Source organism: Pelophylax lessonae, assembly GCF_965119305.1.
Source record: "Pelophylax lessonae genome assembly, chromosome: 4".
Lineage (NCBI taxonomy): Eukaryota > Metazoa > Chordata > Amphibia > Anura > Ranidae > Pelophylax > Pelophylax lessonae.
Window position 1 is genome coordinate 528,684,602 of NC_138771.1, and position 19,526 is coordinate 528,704,127.

The 19,526-nt window shown below is 41.6% G+C and overlaps 1 protein-coding gene across 1 annotated transcript in view; it reads right to left on the reverse strand.

Annotated features, from left to right (window-relative positions):
• The window catches only part of MPPED1 (metallophosphoesterase domain containing 1), a 106,894-nt gene extending 87,918 nt beyond the window's left edge, over positions 1-18,976 (reverse strand). The window contains exon 1 of the mRNA XM_082253283.1: positions 18,743-18,976. Within this exon, the coding sequence (XP_082109409.1) occupies positions 18,743-18,894 (152 nt within the window). The 5' untranslated portion in view covers positions 18,895-18,976. The remainder of the gene's footprint in view (positions 1-18,742) is intronic.
• Positions 18,977-19,526: the final 550 nt, after the last annotated feature.

Consider the following 19,526-nt stretch of genomic DNA (forward strand, 5'->3'; position numbering starts at 1 on the left):
GAACAGCTTTTTTTCTAAGCTGAGATCCCCATTGAGATATTTAAAAATTGCTATCATGTCCCCCCTCAGGCGTCTCTTCTCCAGGGAGAATAAATCAAGCGATTGCAGACGCTCTTCATAATTAAGGTCCTCCAATCCCCTAATTAGTTTAGTTGCCCTTCTCTGGACTCTCTCCAGCTCCAACACATCCCTCCTGAGGACTGGCGACCAGAACTGGACAGAATACTCCAGATGAGGTCGGACCAGAGTTTTATAAAGTGCAATGATTATAGTCTTATCTCTGGAATACATCCCTTTCTTTATGCATGCTAATATTCTGCTGGCTTTGGCAGCTGCTGCTTGACATTGCATGCTATTGCCTAGTCTATCATCAACCAAGACTCCCAGATCTTTCTCCATTTTTGATTGAAGTCGTTGCCCACTCCGTTATTTTGTCCAGGTCATTCTGTAGGATATCTGCTTCATGCTTTGCAGTTATTGCCCTGGCCAATTTTGTGTCATCTGCAAAAACTGATATCGAACTACTGATCCTGTCCTCAATGCTGTTTATGAATAAATTGAACAAGGTTGGTCCCAGGACTGAGCCTTGGGGGACCCTGCTTACTACCTCAGGCCAGTCTGAGTATGCACTGTTTATTACCACCCTTTGGACACGCCCTTTTAGCCAGTTCCGTATCCAAGAGCAAACCCTGCTGTCGATACCTGCAGAACTTATTTTATAAATTAAGCGCTTATGGGGAACTGTATCAAACGCCTTAGCGAAATCTAAGTACACCACATCCACTGGTCTGCCCCTATCTAGCTCACAGCTCATCTCCTCGTAGAATGTTAAGAGATTGGTTTGACAAGAACGTCCATTTGTAAACCCGTGCTGGTTACTGTTGATGATGCTGTTGTCTTTAGCAAACTCTATGATATAGTCCCTTATCATCCCCTCCAGAAGTTTACATACTATTGATGTCAAACTGACAGGCCTATAATTTCCCGGGATATGCCTCTGACCCTTTTTGAATATCGGAATCACGTTAGCTTTCCTCCACTCCCCTGGTACATCTCCTGTCATAATACTGTCAGCAAAGATCAGGAACAGGGGTCTAGATATAACCTTCCTGAGTTCCTTGAGTACTCTCGGATGTACGCCATCCGGGCCTGGTGATTTGTTTGTGTTAAGTTTATCCAGCCTTTCCCTGATTTCACCCTCTGTTAGCCATAGTGGCAAGTCCTGTGTATTACTACTAACCATACAGTCATGGTCAGTGTACCCCTCCGTTTCCTGTGTAAAGACTGACGAGAAAAAAGCATTCAGCACGGTTGCTTTTTCAGTGTCCTCTGTAACCATCCTCCCATCATCGTTAATTATGTGTGCAATATGCTCTGCCCTAGTTTTTTTGCTGTTGATATATTTAAAGAATTTCTTTGTATTTTTTTTTACTATCCTCCGCTATTTGTCTCTCAAAGTTTATTTTAGCCATCTTGATTTCGTGTTTACTTTTCTTATTTGCCTCCTTGTATTGGTCGAAAGCCGATACTGTGCCCTCTGATTTATATTTCCTGAAGGCCAACTTTTTTCCCCTAATAAGTTTTTTAACGCTACGGTTTAGCCAGCCAGGTTTGGCTTTGTCTCTTCTAAATTTATTTGCCATAGGAATGCACTGCAAGATGCATTTGCTTAATATGTTCCTAAAGCATTCCCATTTTTCCTCTGTGGTCAGTGATCCCAGGGTTTGGTCCCAGTTTACCCTTTCCATCAATGAGTACAATTTTGGAAAGTTTGCCCTTCTGAAGTTTAGGGTTCTTATGTTCCCCACTTGCCTTGTTATATTGTTATTTACACTAAATGTGATCATCCTGTGTTTGCTAGAGCCCAGGTAGTCCTGGACTCCTACCTCCGAGATTAGATCTGGGTCATTAGTGATCAATAGATCCAGGACTGTGTTTTCCCTAGTCGGAGAGTCCACCAACTGTGACATGTAATTATCCTGTAAGGTTTCCGTGAATAGACGGGCCTTTTGTGAGTGTGTAGTCCCCTCTATCCAGTCAATGTCGGGTGAATTGAAGTCTCCCAATATGATGACTGATCCTAGTTTTGCCACTTTACCCAATAGTGCTAAAAATTCCAGCTCTACCTCCTCCCCTTGTTTAGGTGGCCTATAGCAAACCCCCACAATTACTTTTCCCTTTTCTCCTTCCCTATGGAGTTCTACCCACACGGATTCTAACTCCATACTCATCCCTTCCGTAATGTCACTCGTCTCTATCACCCTTACATTGTTCTTGACGTAGAGACATACCCCTCCCCCTCTTTTTCCTACCCTGTCCTTCCGGTACACCGAATACCCTTGGATATTGGCCAGCCAGTCATGTGAGGGGTCGAACCAAGTCTCCGTTATTCCTACAAGGTCTATGTCCTCCTCGTGTACTAACATTTCCAACTCATCCATTTTATTAGCTAGGCTCCTGGCATTAGCATATACCCCTCTTAGTTTTACGGAAGTTAAACCTAATTGGTGGTTATGTTTATTCCTGTTTGGTGTGAGGTTTCCCCGCACAGACCTACCAATTGACGTTATGGACCTACTGTCGCTGCTGACTCTAATACTACCTTCTGTCCTTTGCTCCCTCCTGACTGACTCTACTTCTGAGCCCTCCCCCCATCTCCTAGTTTAAAAGCCTCTCCAACTTGGTGGCCATCTTTCTCCCCAAAAGAGCTGTACCATCCCCATTAAGGTGCAGCCCATCCTTACTAAAGAGCCGGTAGCCGACTGAGAAGTCAGCCCAGTTCTCCAGGAACCCAAACCCCTCCTTCCTACACCAATTCCTTAGCCACTTGTTAAGTTCCCTAATCTCCTTCTGCCTCTCTTGTGTGGCTCGAGGTACAGGCAGTATTTCAGAGAAAACCACCTTGGAGGTCCTATTCCTCAATCTATTACCTAAGTCCCTGAAATCGTTCTTTAGGATCCTCCACCTTCCTTCTACTTTGTTATTAGTGCCCACATGCACCATGACCGCTGGGTCATCCCCAGCCCCGCACATTAATCTGTCTGCCAGATCTGCGATGTGCCGAACTCGGGCGCCCGGTAAACAACATACTGTTCGGCTACCGAGATCTTTTTGACAGATTGCCCTCTCTGTCCTCTTGATAATTGAGTCCCCAACTACCACAACCTGCCTAACCTTTCCTGAGTCACGGCCCCCCTTCTTCCTGGAGCCGCCACTCCCCTGGCAGCTGGGGGAGGGCGCCTGCTCCAGCTCTGCCACCCCTGAGTTGATATCCCCCTCAACCTGCAACTCGGCAAATTTGTTATCTATAGACATGAAAGAGGACTTGCTGGTATGGTACACATTTTTGGAAGATTTCAATGTGACGTCAGCCTGGCAAGAAAAATTTGTGATAGATCAGGATTTTAAACTTTATTCAGATTCTGCAGGATCTTTGGGTTTTGTAGTAATCTGGAGAACCCATTGGTGTGCAGGTGGTTGGCCTATAAAGTGGAGGATTAATGGTTTAGTTAAGAATATCGTTCTTTCAGAATTATTCCCAATAGCAGCAGCAATTGAGTTATGGGGGGAAGAGTTTGGAAATAAAAGAATTTTATGCTCTACCGACAACAAAGGGGTATTGTATGCCTTGAATTGTCTTTTGTCCAAATCTAGGCCAGTACTTTGTTTAATTAGATATTTTGTTTATAAATGTTTAGTTCTGAATCTGTGGGTTAAAGCTCATTATATAAGAGGTAAAAGGAATGTTATAGCAGATGCATTATCCAGGTTTCAAATGGATCGTTTTTTCCAGTTATTCCCGGAGGCGGACGAGAGAGGATCTTCATGCCCCCAGCAACTATGGGAAATAGTGTGATTGTGGACAATATTGTTAATTCTTTGGCGCCCTCGACATGGCCGGGATATAAGGCAGCGTGGTTGTGTTGGTTGTCATTTTTGAATACTCATAGTCAGGGAGTTTTTGAATTCTCTGAACATCTAGCCTTGCTATTTTTAAATGGGTTAATGGAGAAGGAATATTCCTGGTCGCATGATAATAAAATGTTATCAGGAATATCTTTCTTTCTCAAACTACATTCATTACCATCTTTCTATAAATTATTTTCAATTCGTCAGGCAATGAAGGGTTATAAAAAAGTGAGGTTTTCCTTGGATAAGAGACAACCTATTACAATTCAAATCCTGGGTGATCTAGGCAGTAGTTTAAATAAAGTATGTTTTTCCTTTTATGAAGCAGATATGTTAAGGGCAGCATTCTCTATTTGCTTTTTTGCTGCTCTGATAATATCAGAATTAGTTCCGAAGAATATTAGAAGTAAGACGGGTTTGATGTATAAGGATGTCTTAGCTAATTCAGAATTTATTAGGTTATTCTTGCGTTGGTCAAAGACGGATCAATCGGGTAAAGGCGCATGGACCACGTTAGAAAAGTGTGTTAAGAGCTTAATATGTCCAGTTAAATTGTTTGAATTTATAGTTGGAAAAGAGGCCGTCAGTTGATGGTTTCTTGTTCGTGCATCAAGACGGTTTACCCCTCACAATATTCCAGTTCCAAGCTGTTATAAAGAAAGCTTTGAAGTGCAGTAAGCTAAAGGATGTAGTTATAGCCTCACATTCATTTCGCATAGGCGCAGCCACGGAGGCTGCTAGGTTGGGTTTTGATTCAAGTAGTATTAAGCAATTAGGTAGATGGAAGTCGGATGCATTTAAGTTGTATGTGAGACCTAATAATGTCTTTTTAATCATCTAGGTGCACATCGTGTAGTCTGGATTATCGGACACTCCTTTATCTTCTGGGCGCAAAGAAGAGCAGCAGCTAGAATTTACAAAGAGTTGTTAGGTTTGGACAATAATCTGTTTACAGTGTGCTGGCATGGGAAAAGAGGAATGGTTTGGGCACAGCTTCTCACTGAGCTGGGAGTAATGTCTTATTTTCATCCCCATCTGGACGTGTTAATTATGCACCTGGGCGGGAATGATATAGGAAAACAGAAAACTTTGGATCTGATGTTTCAAATGAAGCATTTTGTGAAAACAATTAAGGCATTGTACCCTGGCTTGGTTTTGGTCTTCTCCGAAATCATTCCTAGATTAAAATGGTTAAGATCGATAAAATTCCGTTCGTTCGAAAAAATTAGGAAAAAATAAATAGAGTTATGGAAAAATTAATGTCCTTGGGTTATGGTTTCACTTATAGACATTGGGAGTTGGAAGGAGGTTTTAAAGGTTTGTATAGGGAGGATGATATACACCTATCAGATATCGGTTTAGATATATTAAATAGTAATCTCCAGACATGCATTGAACAGGCCGCGGTGTGGGCATAGACAGGTGGAGTGCTTACGCATTCCCCCTGTCTGTTTGGGGACAGTGAAATGAATAAGGTTATGTGGTAATTCAGCTCGAGCTGTAATAGCTGAGTTGGAAGTTATGGTATTGTAAGTAAAAGTTTTATGTGATATCGTTGTTAGTATGAAGTTAATGAGTTTTAACAATATGTTACTTTGAAACCAATAATAAAGGCCGTGGCCAGATATTTTGCCAATAAAGTATTTGTAGTCATTCTGCATGTCTGGGATTGATAGAGTATGAATGCTATGTGTGATCCCATGTGAGGAAAAGGGGATAGGAGTTTCAAGGTCCCCCTTTTCCCTCATGGGATCACCACAGCTCAAGGTTTCAAGTTTCCCCCACAGGTAAAGGCGTGGTTAAGGGGAGTCTGTTACCTGATAGGTGGGAAGCCTTTTCTAGAAGCCCCTAGAGTGTTAATAAAAGGGACTCTCTGACTGGAATTTTTGCCGGTCACCGGGGGAAGGACACACTGAGGAGCTCACCCCCCCCCCCACTTTTTGTCACGGCCTCTATAATGTGGTGGGTCACCTTTTATTTGGAAAGGGGGAGACAGTGAAATGTATAGGGTTATGTGGTAATTCAGCTCGACCTGTAAAAGCTGAGTTGGAAGTTATGGTATTGTAAGTAAAGGTTTTACGTGATATAGTTGTTAGTATGAAGTTAATGAGTTTTAACAATATGTTACTTTGAAACCAATAATAAAGGTTGTGGCCAAATATTTTGCCAATAAAGAATTTGTTTGTAGTCATTCTGCATGTCTGTGATTGATAGAGTATGAATGCTGTGTGTGAACTCATAGTAGCAGTATGAAAAAGAAAAAAAAAAAGCAGCTAATCATTTTTTTTTTATAATTCTCCTCCCTGGCGGTCTGATTATGTCAGAATTTTTGTGCTAAAAGAGGTACATTGTTTTGCATGGGAATATGTTGTTTTCTATTTTAGGCCTGTAATTCTTAGGAATAACCCACTTAAATCTGTCCAAACAAGAGTCTAGTACTAGTAGACATCCCGGGTATGATAAAGTTTGAAACACGAAATCATAAATTATAATAACCCCCCTAGCGGTATTCCCGAGTGTGACTCGGGGTTAATATAGAGTACCAAAAGTGGTAACCCTGATCCACACTTGGGATTACCCCACAATAAAACTCACCTTCCCCTGCGATCCCCTGCCATCCTCCTCCGCCGTTCTCCAGCCATCCTTCCGCTGTCCTCCCGCTGTGTGTTCGGATGATGCCGGAACCTGTCTTTCGGTTCCCTTCCCTGTCTTGACGCAGGGGGGTGGTATTGGCGGCAATTTTAAAAATGTAATTAAACCAAATGACATGATACAAGAACTGGAAAAGCACAGGCAGGGCACTGGAAAAGCCACTAGGTGAAATCCTGTGGTGAAATGGCATGATACAGTGTAATCCGTTAACTTTGTATCATGTCATTTGGTTTATTTACATTTTTGAAATTGCCGGCGGTTCCACCCCCTGCGTCGCAACGCTCGCAGGAAAGGGAACCAGAAGACAGGTGATGGCATCGGCCGAGCACACAGCGGGAGGATGGCTGGGGTACGGCGGGGGATCACGGCGGGGATCGCAGGGGAAGGTGAGTTTTATTGTGGGGTAATCCCGAGTGTGGCTCGGAGTTACTGCTTTTGGTACTCGATATTAACCCCGAGGGTCACACTCGGGAATACCCCTAGGGAGGTTAAGGGGGTGGGGCAGGGGGTGTGTCTTATGCCTACATACTTTTGCTATTAGGTGTATCTCATTCTCATCTCAGAAAGTTGGGAGGTATGTCATAGTGTAGGAACTGTATGTATAAGCACAAATTTTCTGCAAAAAATGAAACTGCACCCAAATTCAGGTACTTAGCTGCATTTAAAAAGATAAATGTAACAATTTATTAATGAATTTATAGCTTTATCAATCAGCTCTGTATTGCATTCCCCGAGATCAGTGAATGAGACTGTACCTGATATACAGCCTGTCTACTGGCCACAGATAGATGTGGGCTTATTATCAGTAGACAATTACAGGCATGCACTGCTTCTGGTAGTACATGTGAGTGGAACCATTGTTTTCTTATGTAAATGCACTATTGTGGCTTTTAACTTGTTATGAACCAGAGAAATCCAGAGAAAATTTCTAATGCTGAACCCCTTTATGCTATTACCTATTGAAGTGATGGGGAACCTTGGCACCCGAGATGTTTTGGAACTACATTTACCATGGTGCTCGCCTACATTGCAATGTGCATAAGCATCACAGGAAATGTAGTTCAAAAAAATCTGGGGTGCCAAGGTTTGCCATCACTGAGTCCTGTTGCAACCACGATGGGCGTGTGGTTCATGAAATGTTTGAGTGCAATCATTATATCTGCTTAATACTTCCAAGTTATCAAATTTAATATGCTAGGGCTGCACTCAACGCTCTCTTCTTATTTTTTTTTTTTTTTAATATTCTGTTTTTATTAAAGGATTGCATTACATACACATAAAAAGAAATGGTGTACAAATATCTCTTAACAGAGAGATCACGGACAGTATTGACATTGGTAATATTACAGGTAATATAGTCGCCTGACTGAAAATACAAACATCTGTTTATACAGCAGGCCAACCAATACATGCATTTAACATTTTTGTCAATAAAAAAAACCTTGTCAAATAGAGATGAGAGGTCCCAATCCAAGTGAAGCAATGTCACCCGATTTTGATCCAAAAATAAAGGATCACACAACATCTGAGGAATTACCCAGAGTTGTAGGGAAGGGGAACTGAGGAAACGGAAGGAAAGATGGGATCCTAGAAAAAACACAGTCTGCAGTATGGGGGGATTTAGCTCATCAATGGGATAGTGAGAAGAAAGAAAAAAAATGGGGGAGGGGGAGAGAGGGTGGTAAAGGGTAGTATAAAATATTAGCCCAGTGCTATCTACACATGTTTTGGGTTGAAGTATTTATCATTATCCCACTAGGCCTTCTGCCTCAATTCCAAAATAGTATAATAGATGGGCTTTTCATCCAAACAAGGAAAGAATAGTTACTCATAGCTGTTTGTATCGGAAGGAGTATTAAAAGGAGATGTACAGCCAAAGCCCGTTTGGCTGTACATCTCCTATGGATCATAGGAGTGAAGTTTGTTCTGCACTCCTGTGACCCGGTTTCAGCAGAGAGCGGGCTGAAGTCTGCTCTCTGCTGATGTCATAGATGTCGGTCCAGGCACTGCATCATCATGACCACAGAGTCGGGTCCGCCAGGTGCCTGGACCAACACCTGGCTCAGGCTCTTACCGAGCCACTGAGAACCTGAGCTGATCACTCTCCGCCCCTCCACAGCCTTGCGCTCCAATGAGCGAGGAGGGGGCAGAGAAGAGAGCTGCTGACTGACAGCCAGCAGCTCTCTGCTCGGGAAGCTGTCAGAACCGAGCGATCGGCGGTGTTCAATTGCTCGGTTCTCAGTGTTGAGGCACCGGGGGACAGATGCAGCATCGGACCAATGCTGCATACACCTAGGTAAGTATAAATGGGGGGGGGGGGATGAATCGTTTACTTCTCTTTTAAATTCATTCCACTTCTAATTCACCTCTGAGGTCCTGTCCCTAAGGGCAGCTGTGGGATCCTGCATTTTTTTCTATGTCATTCACCCTGGCAAACCATTGTCCCACAGTTGGGAGTGAGATGCTTTTCCATGCACTGGGGATGCAGGCCTTAGCTGCATTCAGCAACTATAGAAGCAAAGATTTATTGTCTCTTATGTTTTTCCTAACTATCTGTGACACTGGTGCTTCTACATTGGGATTTTCAGCGTAATAGTCTATTCATCAGCCCTTTCACAAACCCCACAATGTGGAACCCAGGAAGAAACCTCTAGTGGAAGAAGTGCAATTGTCATTCATTTTTACATGAAAGTACAATTTATTGCATAGTATTGAACATAAAACATTTAAAACCTAATTGAATTTAAAGCCTAATTGAATTTTCAGTTTAAACTAGCTAAATACATTGTTTTTTTTTTTTTTTTTTAGAAAACAGCCAAGCCTGAGTAGAAAAGCATACCCCCTGCTAAAATGCTTCGGAATAGTACCATTGCTCTTTGGGTGGAAACAGGGGTCTCTCTGCATTACACCCACTAAGTCAGAGCCAGAGCTCTTAAATAAGTAAAAAGTAAATACAACAGAGTGATTGCTGCTTGATATGTGGTTTGTCTGACGGAACTCGCTTACATATTTTTTGGAAATGCCCTGAGCTTCGCACTTTCTGGCAAACTGTGTTTCAACTTATTCCCAAATTTACTGGCATTTCCTTGCAGGATGACCCTGCTGCGATATAGCTTAATATTACTCCACTATCAAAGAAACGGAACCACAAATCTTTACTTAACCACTTTACCACCGGAGGATTTTGCTGTCTTCCGTCCAGGCCACTTTTTGCGATTCGGCGCTGTGCGACTTCAACTGACAATTGCGCGGTCGTGCGACGCCGTACCCAAACGAAATTTACGTCCTTTTTTTTCCCACAAACAGAGCTTTCTTTTGGTGGTATTTGATCACCTGTGCGATTTTTACTTTTTGCGCTATAAACAAAAAAAGAGCGTTTATTTTGAAAAAATAACAATATTTTTAACATTTTTTTATATGAAATTCCCCCCAAAAAAGATGTAAAAACCAATTTTTTAAAAATTTTTTGGCCAATTTGTTTTCTGCTACCTATGTTTGGTAAAAAAAATCACAATAAGCGTATTTTGATTGGTTTGCGCAAAAGTTATTGCGTTTACTAACAAAGGGAAAGATTTCTGTCATTTTTGGTGTTTTTTTTTTTAACGCGTAATGGCGGCGATCTGCGATTTTTTTTGTGGGACTGCGACATTGCGGCGGACAGATCGGACCCTTGACTGACATTTTTGACACTTTTGGGGGTACCAGTGACATTACTGCAGTAATCAGTGCTATATATATTCACTGTTACTGTAAAAATGACACTGGCAGGGAAGGGGTTAATTTTATTGGAGAGGGAGGGGTTAATGTATGCCTGGTGCTTACTGACGTGTAGGGGGGGAGGTGACTGAGTGAGTCATGGACAGATCGGATGTCCAGCTATGCTGAACAGTCCGATCTGTCACTCCCTGTCACTATGGAGATCCGCCCGCTTGTGTTTACACAGGCGGGCGGATCTCCACACTAGATCCCCGGCGATCGGGGCAGAGCAGCGGCGATCGCTGCTGCTCCTCCCCTGGCCCGACTCCCGCTGTGAATGAAAACAGCGGGAGCGAGCCTCCGGCGGCGCACAAGCGCCGCCCAGAAGGGGGAGTGTCTGACGACGTTAATACTACGTCGTCAGACGATAACGAACCACTTTGCCGCAGTACTATTACCGTACTCGGTCGGCAAGTGGTTAAGCACCTGTTAAACGCAGCACGAGCTTGTATCCCCAGCATGTGGAGACAACAATCTGGCCCAACAGTTGCACAATGGCTGACAAGGGTGAACAATATCGAACAACTGAAGGACCTGACCTCGGCCCTTCGAGACAAGACTGAGGAACAGAAGGTGGTTCTATTGGAATTATATTGGTTCTAATGGAATCTCTTTCCATTCTCTGAAGAATACCTACAATATGTGTGATCCAGACAGCTTCTTTGTGCCAGCTCTTTATTGGGTCACAGTGCTTGGGGAGCCCAAGAGATTTAAATCTCTTGGGCTCCCCCAGTGGTGACTTTTTTTCCCTTCTAACATACTAATTATCTGGACTCTTGAATTCTATTGGTTCTAATGGAATCTCTTTTGATTCTCTGAAGAATACCTGCAATATGTGTGATCCAGACAGCTTCTTTGTGGAATTCTATATCCTTAGGATCATTGCCATCCATTACTAACCTATAACTAGTCTAGTATTAAAGCAAAAACCCTTCATGTACACTATGATCCCCTCCCCGTTCACAGAATTCTGATCACTAGAAAATTACAGATGCACTTTAAAAAATGCAAATAACTATGTTAAGCAATCAGGTCCCTTGTGCAGAATAATCTCTTATCAACATAATGTTAACATTTTTACATATGAATATGCTATCTTTCCTCAGAAATAACACTTGACTCTAAGGAGCTTACATTTAATAAAACACACAGAAAAGGGACATCCCCTTTAAGTAAAGCAATTATCCTCTTGAAGAATGAAAGTGTTAATTTACAGATAATAGCTGAATCCTATACTTAACAAGAGGAGGTTGATGAAGATGTGTTCCTATTTAGAATTTAATTGGTGATAATATACTCTTGTTATTGTTACCATAAAGAGCAATGGGTTTTAATTAGTGTGAATCCCAAGTATCAGAGGGCTTGCTGCAATGGCAAGGTTAATTACTGTTTCTTGGAGAAAATTAACCTTTTCTATATAAACTTATAAAGAGCTTTATATAATTGTGTATGAGGTGAGAGTTGTGGTGATAAATATATCTACAGGCCTGCTTTGTAATAGGTCTGAGCCTCGGTCATTTGTCTTGAAATTATAGTCATCTTTATGAGACATAATATTAATCAGAGCTCTAAGACAATTGTTTACTTAACCACTTCAGCCCTGGAAGGTTTTACCCCCTTATTGACCAGGCCATTTTTTTGCGATACGGCGCTGCATTATTTAACTAAAAATTGTGCGATCCTGCGACACTGTACCCAAAAAAAATTGATGTCTTTTTTTCCCACAAAAAGAGTTTTCTTTTAGTGGTATTTGATCACCTCTGTGGTTTTTGTTTTTTGCGCTATCAACAAAAAAAGAGCAACAATTTTGAAAAAAAAAAAAAACAATATTTTGAAATTTCTGCTATAAAAACACATCCAATTAAAAAATGGGGCTGAAGTGGTTAAGTAAACAATTGTCTTAGACCGCATTCACACTGCAGCGGCACAACTTCTGCAGACTTCGGGGGCGACCGGTGAAGTCCCGTGCACCGCGACTTCGGCGCTACTTGCACGGACTTCATATAATGAATGTCTATACAAGTCGCTCCGAGGTCGCCCCGAAGTAGTACAGGACCCTTCTTCTAAGTCGGAGCGACTTGTGTCGCTCCTATTAGAACGGGTCCTGTAGCACTGCATGGACCGCGAGGGACCGCGACTTGTCAGGCTGACAAGTCGCCTGACAAGTCGCGGTAGTGTGAATGGAGCCCAGAGCTCTGATTAATATTATACAATACAAGCATTGAAGAGTAGCCCTATATAGGGTCAAACAGAGCATAATTATAGCATCAATATTTTAAAGCCATTCAACTAAAGTCCAACAAAACTGTATGTGTATCCGCTCGCCAGCTATTATTCACTTACTTGGTTATCAATTCCCATAGACTAAGCCATGCAGGACAATCTAGCCCAACGCTATACATAAAAGTGTCCTCCCACTGGCATTAAGTCAACCCTACAAGGCCATTATACAAAATAATGTATCAATATACTCATTATAGGCTGCAGACAGAGGCGGCTCTCTAATTAGGTGATTTAGGCGGCCGCCTAAGGCCTCACGCTAGGAAGGGCTTTGCGGTCGCCTAAGCCATGTAGTCAGGGCCGACGCAGCACTACCTCTGTTTGTTCCCGCTAAGAGGGAGCCTGACCATCGCCCGCCCACCTGTTCCACCGCTTGGAGGGGGCATAAAATTTTCAGAACACTACTGTCTGTGTGATGGAAGGGCAGACGCTGTTGTCCGCTCATCGCAGAGGGGAGGCTAAGCAGAGTGTCACTGCGGAGTGTGGACTGCCCCGCCTATCCTCTGCCCATAGATGCAGAGAGAATCTGGAGGCGGAAACTAAAGGAGAAAGTCAGCTGACGGCCAATAGAGTGAGGGGGAAGGAGCTCTGGCTGGCTCTGCTAGGAGACCCCATGAAGAAAGGGCATCCATGAAGTCTGAAGAGGCAGAAGCGCTGAGGCTGAACGACTGTCTGAAGCTGAGGGGGAAATCGACTGACAAAGAAAGTAATTGCTAGTGCAATTGATTGGTAATTGGTGTCATTCTCCCCCACCACCCCCACTGCCTCTCTTGCTGATCCCATCTCCCACAACCTTCACAGATATCATCCCTGATTGGGGGGGATTAGTAAGAGGAAGTGGTGGTGGGGGAGGATGACACCCCCCAATTACCACTGCCACTGATCCCCCCTCACCACTACAGCTGCCACTGATCCCAGCCCCCATCACCACCACTGTCACTCATCCCACCCCCCATCACCACCGCTGCCACTCATCCCACCCTGACATCACCACCACTGCCACTCATCCCACCCTGACATCACCACCGCTGCCACTCATCCCACCCCCAATCACCACGCTGCCACTCATCTCACCCCCCATCACCACCGCTGCCACTTATCCCACCCCTCATCACCACCACTGCTGCCACTTATCCCACCCTTCCTTCACCACTGCTGCCACTCATCCCACCCTTCCATCACAACCGTTACCACTCATCCCACCACCCATCACTACCGCTGCCACTCATCCCACCCCCACATCACCACCGCTGCCACTCATCCCACCCCCACATCACCACCGCTGCCACTCATCCCACCCTCACATCACCACCGCTGCCACTCATCCCACCCCCACATCACCACCGCTGCCACTTATCCCACCCCCATATCACCACCGCTGCCACTCATCCCACCCCCACATCACCACCGCTGCCACTCATCCCACCCCCACATCACCACGTCTGCCACTCATCCCACCCCCACATCACCACCGCTGCCACTCATCCCACCCCCCATCACCACCGCTGCCACTCATCCCACCCCCACATCACCACCGCTGCCACTCAACTCACCCCCCATCACCACCGCTGCCACTCATCCCACCCCCACATCACCACCGCTGCCACTCATCCCACCCTCCATCACCACTGCTACCAACATAAATCACAGAGAAAAGCAATTGAGAAATTACAAAAGAATAAAACCCTAACTATAAAGATGGCAGATAAGAGAGGGAATGTTGTGACATTTTGTCTAATACGGACTGGTATAAAATAGTCTCAGAGAATAAAATGTTTGATTATAATAGAGAATTTGATGCCCTTATTGTTGAGGCCTTTAGGAGTGGGATTATTGATAGAGATGTATATGAAGCCCTTCAGGTGCCACATGGAAGGACATCCTTTTATGTGTTGCCCAAAACACATAAAAACATAGTAAAGCCACCGGTCGCCCTATTATTTCAGGAATTGGGGCCAAAATGGAAAAGGGCAGTCGTCTTGTGGATGCATTCTTATGTCCCCACGTAACAAGTCTCCCCACCTATATTCAGGATACCATGGGGTCTTTTGAAAAAACAACATGAAATAATAATACTGCCCGACAGTCTTTTGGTTTTCATTGATGTGGAGGCTCTTTACTGCTGCATTCCCCATAATTTGGGTATTGCTATGGTAAAAAAAATCTTTAATGAGAAAGGACTACTATGTATACCCCTTAATGCCTTTATTTTACAGTTGTTACATCATATCATTACAAAAAATGTTTTTTCCTTCAACGATTCCCACTACCTCCTGGCACAGGGGGTTGCGATGGGGACATCTTGTGCCCCGTCGTATGCCAACCTGTACCTAGGGGGGTGGGGATGCGAACTGTTTTTCCGATGAATCATTGTCTGTGTGCTTGTCTAACATAATGTGCTGGCACAGATACATAGATGACGTGTTTACGTTGTGGAATTCGAATATAACAACTTTATATGATTTCATGAAATGTCTGGCCACTAACAGGTTTAACCTAAAATTTACTGTGCAATAGGATGCAGCTACACTGCTTTTTGTGGACATAAATATAAGCATGATTGGAGCCTTGAACTGGCACGTTGGTGCAGGATGTGATCAGTGTAGGCAGCACTGGTGCGCATGGGTGGGCTAGTTGCTGTGGCGCGCATGTGCGGTGAGCGGACTGTGATTAGAGCCTGGTGGCCTGGCGGAAATTGATAGGGTGTAGGCTGAGGGAGACATTGGTGGATACCTGGGGTGGATGGCCTGGATGTCTCTTTTGATGTACACTGCTGAGTCTACAAAATGTTGGCCATATGATGTATATGATCTTGCTGTAAATCTAGTTTTACACAGATATTTCAGAATTTAATAAAGTGTTAAATAATTCTTTGGAGGATTAGGAAGGGTTTTGAAAGGGAAAACTCCAAATTTCCCAGCTAAAATCTTCTTACATGATATGAATGTTATAGGATAAGTAATAATGATCTTCACCATAAAAATACTTCACAGAACAAACATTTTCAGCCTTGCTGAATATTACCAGTTCCCTGCTTTATTATATAGAGTATTTCAGGTTGGAGGGGGGATTCTGTAATCTCCCCTGTGTTTTCCAGTGGATATGCCTGGAATATGGGGATTAATAATGAATTCATTATTTTATGCAATTATTGCAATTTGTTTTTTTCTGCTAATCTTAAAGTTACAGTTTAGTCCAAATTATTAACTGCCAATCAAAGAAATACTACCTACAAAGAGCCTTTAATTTTCAACCAGGACTTGATTCTGTGCACCTGACTGTTCCTTTCTAAAGATCATTAGAATTGCCTAGGCCTTCTTGATCTATTTTCCTAGCCATTATTGTGCAGGGTAGGTAATCACAAATTTTCATTATTCTGAGGTAGGTAAAATGGATTCAGCCTGTACACCTGATGGTCTGAGACAGTGCCCATGCCAAGCACTGTTACATGACCAAGGAAGTGATGGGTTGCCAACAAAGTGGATCTCAGTGCCAACAGTAGAGGAACAGGGAGGCATTGCTGGCAAGATGAGCAGGGTGGGGTCATGGAATGCCCTTTCTGGAGACACTGGGGGAGATTTACTAAAACTGGTGCATTCGGAAACTGGTGCAGGTGTTCAGAGTATTTAAGTCAGCTTCTAACTTCAGCTTGTTCAATTAGGCTTTGACAAAAAAAAAAAAAAAAAAACCTCAAAGCTAATTGGTTTCTATGCAGAGCCGCACTAGATTTTGCACCATGCAGTTTTAGTAAATAACTCCCACTATCACCTTCCCCTGCATTGGCAAGGTGACAGTGACACTTTAAAATATGAGTTAATTAAGAGTACTATATATGAACCTTGTATTGCCTGTACTATCCGGCTAATACTTACCTTAGCCTGCATCAGTTTATACCTTGCCCTTCGCCAGGTTGCTCCAGTGCCTTAATCAGAGCACTAAAACCTCTTGTTTCTTTGGGGGTTACATATATTTTTAAGGCACACTTGGGACTGCCCTTTTGTACTACGTGTAAATGTTTGTGGTCTTTTAGAAAGTAATTACTAACAATTATGAGCTGTTCATCTGCTGTCCCTTATCTGCATATCTGTCAGGAGGATAAGCTCCCACCGAGAGGCAGTGTGAAAGCCCTGCTGATCTAGCAATTGGAGAGCTACATAATACATGAATAAAGGTAAATTCAGTTGTCTTTTCTTTTAATAAATTAGACCAGCTGACTTGTAGTTCTAAAACTACAGCCTAGAGTGCATCCCAATCTAAAATGGGACTCGAGAACATTTTTGTTTCTACCTACTACAAGCATCTTTTCATTTCAGAAAAGGATTTAAAAGGGACAATATTTTCAATCTTCCAATGTGAATACTGTAGTCTTTCTGGTTAACATTTCAAAAACATTTCTGCACTTTCTTTCTGATTCATAAAAAAACATTTAAATACCAATTTAAGTTGACCCTGAAATCACTGCTTGGTTCATGTTCATGATATCTATACAATGTATTGTTTAATAGATTTGAAGGCTTTTTTATGTACAGTAGTCAACTGGCAGTTATTTAAATTTAGATAAAATTACAGTAATCGTTTTTGAGTGCTGAAAAGTTAGAGTTACAATTCATACAATAGTGTTTAGGTTTATTCCTGAAAAACAGCAGAAATACTTGACAGACCAAAGCAAGAAGATACCTTTTTCCATTATGTACTGTAATATAAGTAATTAAGTAGAAGAAGTAATTTTTTGACCCCCCGCCCCCCTCACCTTCCCCAAACACCTTACCCAACACACACATGCTTCCTCGGTTTTCCTAATACAGGGAAACCTTACAAAAAAAAGCTAACTTTGACCATATATGAATGGCTTGCTAATATGTTTATATCCCCCTTTAGAGAAATAAAAAAAAAAACAGTTTCCAAAGTACATATATCATTTTAATATAATTCACTGTTTTCATTTGGTTTTATATACACCATCTTCTAGCTTTTTATCCTACATGACAAACATAACTTCTGCTTCTTATTTATCACTGGTGCATTCAGACATTTTTATGGCACCTAATAAACATTGTTCAAAACCACCATAAAAATAATTTGTTAGCTCGTCAGACAATATTTTTACATATTTATACTTTGCTACCTCACAGGTTTCAAAAAATTAGAACTGTACATCTGAATATAAAATAGGGAGATGTGGTAAACATAAAGTATGATTTTCTTTCATAATCTCTCTTTAAAAAAAAAACAGTAATTCGCAAGTTTATTTCTCTTTAAATTATAATTCCATATGCTTCAATAAAAAAACAGTTTCTCCACCATTTTTGCTAGAAGAAGAGCTTATAGTTATGTTGTATTTCCAAGATCACGGTGATATTAATTACAATTAAGTCTTTTGAATTTAATTACATTTCATTTCCAAATTAATCACAACACATGCAGCAATCCACAAAAACAACTATGCAAGGTATGTTCCATAAAAGAGAACCATGTAAAATGAAACAAACATTATTATTTCAATTTATTAAATACAAAAGCCAGGCATTTGCATAGAAACTGGCTAACTACTATTATCTTTAAAATCTTCATAAAACTAAATAAGATATTCATAAAAAATAACTGACTAACTAAATAAACATCTTTTTATTTTCAAGCTATATGTTAAAAAAATTCAAAAATTAAAAAAATTCATTCCTTTTTGAAATGCAGCAAGCACATTTTCTCCAATCAATTTTTGATATCTCTGAACCCATTCATGATTAATTAAATATATATGATTATCTTTTTTACATCTTTTTTATAAAGAAAGTTTGGAGCGATACCCTTGACAAACTTAGTTCATGTATAAGGTCAATTTTATTAATGAATGTTCGGAAAAGCTGTGTGTACAGGACATTTTCTCACATTAGAATACTCCAAAAAGTCACACAATTCAAACTTATACTTGTAAAAAAGTGTCTGCATATATATATATATATATATATATATATATATATAAATATATATATATATATATATATTTGTATGTTGAGTATATGGGTTTGTGTGCAGTCAATTTAAATTGTTGGCATTTTTGACCATTCCTTGTTGCCTAAATTAAAACTAAAGAAAATGCATATAGATTAGAGGTAAACTAAATCCAAGCAGTTCTTTTTTTACTTACATTTGCACATGTGGTGGTTGGAATCGTCCTTGATTAATATTGTAGAATGTGAATGCCTGTGTCGGGTTTGAGCTGTATTCATCCAGTTCGATTATGACTCTACTAGGCGGATGTCGTCTTGATGCCATGATGTGCGAGTGGGTGTACGCCATCGTCGCAGTGTAGTCCAGATTTTTATTTTCATATGAACGTCTTTGCTATCTTCCCACCCCGATGAGAGACGAACATGTCATCTTTATCTCCCCCCTCGGTAAAACATTCCTCTTTTTTAATCTAAAAAAACAAAAACACAAAAGCATATTGAGAAGAGATGTAACTGTATCACACTTAATCCATGTAAAATAAAAGGGAGGGGGTGGTGAGAAATCTGGGGGGGGGGGGGTATTGAGGAAGACTGATTGCCACATTTAAGGTTCGCTGGCTTTCCAAGAAATCAGTAGGATTGGCACTTAAGAAACACTGTTATTATCTCAAGAAAATTATGTTAACCCAACAGCTGCCAAAAAATGCCATCAGTCTCCGCTATGGTTAAAATTTCTAAAAGCAAAAGGGTTAACTTGCCCTATGAAAGCAAATTAAACTAAAAAAAAAAAAAAAAATCCAGTTTCACAAATAAAATTCATATTCCACTTTCTTGCATTGAATGTTTTATTAAATGTTAATAACTATAAATACTGGAGATTCCCCCACCCCAGTCCTTTGTATTATTGGGTGTTTTTTTTCTTTCAAGGCGAGATAAAAAAAGAAAATTAATTTTACATGCCCACACATGACAAGCTACAAG